The sequence below is a fragment of the Habropoda laboriosa genome, unplaced genomic scaffold (assembly GCF_001263275.1).
Source record: "Habropoda laboriosa isolate 0110345459 unplaced genomic scaffold, ASM126327v1 scaffold45, whole genome shotgun sequence".
Lineage (NCBI taxonomy): Eukaryota > Metazoa > Arthropoda > Insecta > Hymenoptera > Apidae > Habropoda > Habropoda laboriosa.
The window spans coordinates 493254-500269 of NW_017100168.1; the positions used below are offsets into that span (position 1 = coordinate 493254).

Below are 7016 nucleotides of genomic sequence, written 5' to 3' on the forward strand. Positions count from 1 at the left end.
ACCACTGGTCGTCATTTCGAGCATGTCCCTGATGGTAACACCGCCCAGGATGGGTCGATCCGGTGCCTCTTGCGAGTCATCGGAATGTCCATCCCTTCTTCTGGTCATGCGCACGTGATAAATGACCATGACGACCACGCAGATCGCGCATATTGGCGTGGCTATGGTCAAGGCCATTTTCCAAGTGACCCACGTCGCGACATCGCCACCCGGCGGCGCTTTTGTCAACAGATCTCCGATTATGCATTGACCATAAAACTTTCAAGCGCGACATTACTCGTAGAAACGTTGAACGCTCGATCCGTACAATTTTACGACCATCTTTCGCGTCCCTCGTTAATCATTTTTCATCAGAAACGAACGATAGTAAAAGTGTCTCGTCATTGTATAATCAAAAGATAGCGATAGAAAGTGGAAAATGATGAACCTTCCTGTGAACGAAGGATTTTTACAGACCAGAGGTATTCGTGAAGACTAGAAAAATGTACAATTGTTCCAAACATCTACCGAAGAAGTTACAAAAAAGTGTGTGTAGAGAGAACTGTTGGAATGTTAGAAATTAGTAAAACTTGCGTAACTGCTTAAATAGACTTTGGTCAATGTAAATATGTACTTCAAGGTTGTAGAACGGGCTTCAACTTACGTACATAGGAGTCATGGGACCATTTTTGGTTGTACAGTATGTAACAAAACTTCTCGAATTCTTCTAAGTTTAATTATTTATTATATTCGAAAAGGAAGACAGTAAAAAAGAAAGCACGATGGTAATTCTGCTGGGTGACGTTAAATATGTAAAATATTTGAATTAAAAAGAAAAAAGATTTCTGCCCAAATATCGCTGTGAGCTCGAGCTAGTCTAACCACTGCCCTACGGGCAACTTTCTGAGCAGTTCTAGAGACACTAGAGTCTTAGGACACAGAACTCCACAAGTCATGAGAACGCTGGAAAATGACCGCGAGATCGTGGGATCGACTTTGGATTACCCCTAGTATCTCGGAATAATGGGACTTATGTCCTAGGAATACCCTAAGCTGGGCCCCATGATTTGAGAATTTTATAATTCAAGGTCTCCTAACGTTAATGTGCCCTTAGGTAAGTCCCATGATTTGAGAATCTTTAAATTCAAGGCCCCTAACGTTGATGTGCACATAGGTGAGTCCCATGATTTGAGAATCTTGAAATTCAAGGCCCCTAACGTTGATGTGCACATAGGTGAGTCCCATGATTTGAGAATCTTGAAATTCAAGGCCCCTGACGTTAGGTGTGCCCCTAGGTGAGTCCCATAATTTCAAAATCTCTAGACCTCGAAGTGCCCCAAGGTGGGTCCTATGATTTCAAAATCTGTAAACCTCGTGACGCCTCAAAATGAGTCCCAAGATTTCAAAATCTCTGAACCTCGTGGTACCCCAAGATGGGTCCTATGATTTCAAAATCTGTGAACCTCGTGATGCCCCAAGATGAGTCCCATTATTTAAAAATCTTGAAATTCGAAATCTCTGGACTTCAGAGTGTCCCGATGTGAATACCACGATCATGAAATCTTAGAATTTAAAAACCTACGATCTTGCAAGGACTTGATATAGATCTCACGACTTTGAGATCTTGGAATTGAAGGTCCTAAGACTTTGTGTGAAATGTCCACTTAATTCCGGAGTGGTTTCTGATGGGTCCCATGACTCCAAGTCGAACTTGAGGTCCCATGACCCTGAAATGGTTGAACTATAGTCCCACAACCTCGAGGTAGCTCGGGGCGGATCCCACGACCTCTGAGTTGTCTGAGGCGTGTCAAATGATCTTAGGGTGTGTCGAAACTGGTCGGATGTGTCCCTTGTGTGGGCTAAGTCTCGTTCCACGACAACATGATGAGCATTTCTTCAGCATAGTATAATGCTCGTTTCTTTTAGTATACTATAACAATTTATTTAAGCAGTTTCACGAGTCACACTGACTATAATGTTCTAAAATTCACACACTTTTTTCGTAACTTCTTCCATCAAATGATGGATACGTAATTATGTTTACTGAGAAAACACACTATTCCTAGTAATCACTGCTTTCCCAATAAAGTATCCTTCGAATCAATCTGAATTAACCTACATTCCAAAGATAAATTCATAAAGTTTCACTCGAGATTCGATCTGGAACAACCAGATTACCAAAAAAAATACTACTCTCAAAATACAATATCATTAAACTCGAGAAATTAAAAAAAAAGCCATTGGATCGAACGCGCTCAATTTCTGCGAGCAAGTGAAAAAAGCCAAATGAAGCCTTTGATCCTTAAACGAAAGATCAAAATTCACAGAATGAATAAAGCTTGCGAGAAACTGGTAGATGCAATACGCGGAAACGTCTTTGTGAAGCATGCTAAATGACACTACAAATACATACGCCATACCCAAAACAAAAAATAGAAAAAAAAAGAAAAAGCAAGCATGCAGCAGTTAGTAGCAACAGTTCCAAAAACCAAGGACAGACACATGCAAGTTGCGGTTAAGTACGAGGAGATCAGTAGGCTAGGACCAGGGACAAACTTTTTTTTCTGTACAATTCTTGTATATAAGATACTCCAACGATCGATGCCCGATTTCGATCGAGAATCTTCTCCTTCCTTTTCACGTCAATTTGCATCGAGAATAAAAAAAGGAAAAAAAATTAAAAAAATAAAGAAAAATCGCTGAGTAAAAGCATCGAGAGGGTGTCAACGTACAAAAAAGCCAGCATCGGTCTCGATGATTCCGCTTCTTCCATCGGTGTGTGATCGGCCCAAAAAACCAACGATCCTCTGTGTTACCTGTCCGGTTAGCGCATGTACGACGATGCAACAAACCGTGCATGAGTCATCGTGTGTGGATGCAACAACGCTTCTCCCGTGATCTCTGGATCATCGCGGCTTCACTTACCTGCAACGGTTGCTTGTTCTCGTGGTACGTGGCACGAGTACGAATTCATTTTCACGTGGATGCTGTTAATCGGGTTATTTCTCGAGAGAGAAGAAAAAAAACACCACACAGAGAACAATTGGGAGGAACACGGGAATTAAGTTTTTACGGAGGTTTCCTCGAATCAATGGATTCGACGGTGTCGTCGAATTTAAGGAAAGATCGAATTGTTTTTTCTTGTACTTTGGAAAAAGTGTAAGCCAATCGCATTTTGAAGGGAACTTTTTGAAATCATATCCTTCGAATTTTCAAGATGGCGCATTTGAAGCGCACTGATTCGTTTTTCGTGGAATTTTCAAGATGGCGCATTTGAAGCGCACTGATTCGTTTTTTGTGGAATTTTCAAGATGGCGGACAGTTTCGAATTAGAATTTTGGAGCGCACCGATGCGTTTTCTGTGGAATTTTGAAACGAAACGTCGTTTCCGGATCAAACTTCCTTTTTCGAAATTATTTCCGAAGAATTTTTGTTTTTCTGATTTAACGTCGAAACGAACGATCCTCGAATCGAATATCAACGCGATTCGATCATCGTTCAAGAATCGACGTACAGAGGATCCGTTCGATAACCTTTGAATTTTGAAGATCACAGACATTTTCGAATAAAAATTTTGAAGATCACAGACACTTTCGAATAAAAATTTTAAAGATCACAGACATTTTCGATGTCAGCGTACCGATGCGTTTTTCATGGAATTTTGAAACGAAACGTCGTTTTCAGATGAAATTTCCTTTTTCGAAATTATTTTCGAAGAACTTTTGTTTTTCTAGTTTAACGTCGAAACGAACGATCCTCGAATCGAATATCAACGCGATCCGCGATCATCGTTCGGGGATCGACATTGTACAGAGGATCCGTTCAATCGTAATTTTCAGTTATTCCGTGGTATATCCAGTCGATAAGAGAGAGGGGGGAGAGAAATTGGAAAGATCATGGGAACGAGCGGCCGGGCTCCGCCGCAGGAAACAAATATTCGTGGAATCGAATCGATCACGGTAGGACTCTCGCGTCCGCGCAAGAACCATCCATTTAGCAATTTCACGATAAGGCCACCAACCAAATTGATTCCCACGAGGAATTCGATGAGATGACGTATAACGGTGAAACAGGGACGAGTCACACAGGTGAATGATTGCACGTCCAGGGGATACCCGATGAAGATTGGCAAGTACCTGGGGATAATACCTGTATACACACTTGCTGACGCGCGATGTTAGTGAATAAACTCGTGTCCCGATGGTTCGAATCGTTCGTGACATACACGATCATGCATTTTCTCGGCTTCGAGATGAATCGTGCAACTCCACACGCGATACGCTGCTGGATTATCGAGTATTTCTTTCTTTTTTTTTTTTCTTTTTTATGTGCTCGATAAGTAACGAAGAATTTTGTGTTTTGCTTTTTTGTTTGGAATTTTTCGTTTTCTTTTGTTAGAGTCGATGTTCTGTTGTCGAAATTCAGGTTGATAGTCTGAATTCGCTGGAATATCGGAATTTGGGTAATTCGAATCTCGTGATTCTTGAAATCGAATTTAGTCAGATCTCGAAATTCTGCAGATTCGAATTTCGATCTTTCTCAGATCGAATTTACTCAAATCTCGAAATTCAGTTAAATACAAATCTCCATTTCTCCGAAATCGAATTCACTCGAATCATCGAAATTCTGTTAATCCAAATCTCGTTCATCTTAAAATCGAATTAATTCAAATCTCGAGCTTCTTCAGATAGAATTTACTCGAATTTGGAAATTCGAATCTCGACCTTCTTCAGATCTCGAAGAGTTTCCACTTCTAAGACTCGAAAGATTAATACACCACGGTTTACCATACTAATTGAATCATTTAACAGTTTCCAAAAAATTAATGCACCGCTAAGTAGTACAAGGCCGCGCTGTTCCTCTATCTCAAACAATAAAATTACCATAAAATTCGAGTTCAATGCAGAACCTTCCTCTTCACACGTGTTTTCGTATCAGACTAACTTAATTTCTCTCGTTCCATTTCAAGACAATTCCACCTACACGAAAGTAAACATCTCACCCGAAATTATCTACCTTTTTCCCCCCAAAAAATTAAAATAACTCATCTTCCCCAATTAACACATTAAAAATGTATCAGACTGATTAAACACCTTTAATTCCATTTCAACGCAATTCTACTATTTTTTTTCTCCCCCACAAAATTAACACGTTGACTGCCAACCACGAGATAATTCAACAGCATTTTCTTTTTTTTGCAAAAAAGCAATTAAAATTAAAGTCATCACATAAAAATTAATATGTGTTTGTTTAATTCTATACGATAAATTGGAGAAAAAAATGTTGGCGTCTAGAACAGATTTCTTCAAAATAGGCTTGGCAGTCAACGTGTTAAAGATCCCGAAATTTCAACGATCGTGCCCCGGTGGCACGATCATTTGGATCGATGAGCAGTTGTAAAACGGGCCATTTCGTAGGCGAGAACATTGAAAAGAAAAAGCTCGTTATCCGACGTTATTAACGGGCGTATCGAAACAAATCGTTGCAGTGAAAGCGCGCATCAATAACTAGCCGTCTCTCCCCCGGATTTAGTGGAGCCCGTATAATCGATGGATACCGCTTTCGATACGTTCCATCATCCCTCCGTCAATACCGCGCGAATACGCCTCGTTACTCTGTACAACGCATCGCGCGCTGTCGTCCATTTTATTCGTGCTGCCATGCCGTTCTGTTTCGCCCCTGATTTTACCCCCCACACATATATGTATATACATCTCCTTTCGCCTCTATTATAAAGCTTATGCGTATCGAACGTTTTACCAATGAGCCAACCATCGACAGGTTTCTTGTCCAGTTTGTAACGATAGGCCAGTCGCACTCTTTCTTTTGTCGCATGGAGCGTTAGAAAATGAACGGGAGACAGCTTTTTGATGAGGTAACCCTTTGGGAGCTTTGGTTGCAAAGTCTATTGAAAGTCTCAGATTGATCAGCGGATAGCGTTTCTTTTTTTCTTTTTTTTTTTTTTTTTAGATTTTAGAGGATAATTGAGTAATTTCTATTTACTTTTGAATATTGTTTTACACTGGAAAGATTGGCTGGGTCAAAAGTGACCCGGGCCAAAAAAAGGGAATATTCGATACTGGTAAATATTATCGTTTGTAACTTTAGGAGTTTCTTTTCTGCATTTATATTTATACTTCTTATCGATGCGAATGTAATTTTTTAATCATGATTTATTTACATAAAAATTCATTTTTGGAAAATAGCTAATGAGTCATTTTTTTTGTGTTAAATCTCTATTTTAACTTCATTTCATTCAAGGATTCGAGTAGTATGTCCAGTAGATATTACTGTTATACGAAATTGGACTGCATTTTATCTTTATGGATACTAAATTCTAGGATTTGTACTAAGATTGCTATTATAAGAAAGTGTGGTATGAAAGAATGTCAAAATGAAAAAAAAACGAACGAAGAATGAAAATGTCAGGACAGATCTGATGTAAGATGGACATACAGTGGAGATGGTGAAAGTAGCACGAAAACATTTTTACTTCGTTTCGGTTTGAAACGATTTCGACATAGATAAGTGTGCAACTAGCTTGAGACGATTCCCTTGTTCCGTTGATAGCACGTTTTTACAACGTCGTTTCCGTAATAAGAGTCCATCGCGACGTATCTGACGGGCGTGTATCGTCATTGCAACGCGACGAAACGAAAAGACGTTTTGCTTTTACGTCGAATTGTCCACCGTTTTCAATTTCATTCTGAACGACGTTTCAACGTCTCTGTTCAATAAAGCAAAATTGAACGAAGGAAAAGAGAGAAAGCTTTGTTTCCGTGTGTTTTTCTTTTACATTTTTTTTTCTTTTTTTTTTTGCGAATTCTGTTTTGTATTAAAATTAGAAGTTTTGCAACAGAGAATCAAGAATATTTAATTTTGAAAATATTGAACTATAGAAAAATAGCCACAGTGGTGGAATGAACATTTTTTTGAGCGAAAGAGTACTTTTAGAATTTTTAATTTAGGGAAAAATAGCAACTGCAATATATATTTGAAAATGAACATATTTTACTTCCGTCAATCGTTCAAGATTA

General features: G+C 39.2%; 1 protein-coding gene across 1 annotated transcript in view; it reads right to left on the reverse strand.

The window, feature by feature from the left end:
• LOC108578664 (TGF-beta receptor type-1) overlaps window positions 1-7016 on the reverse strand; it is a 67897-nt gene that overhangs the window by 5707 nt on the left and 55174 nt on the right. Inside the window, exon 4 of the mRNA XM_017942039.1 lies at window positions 3-218. Coding sequence (XP_017797528.1) covers window positions 3-218 — 216 coding nt within the window. The remainder of the gene's footprint in view (window positions 1-2; window positions 219-7016) is intronic.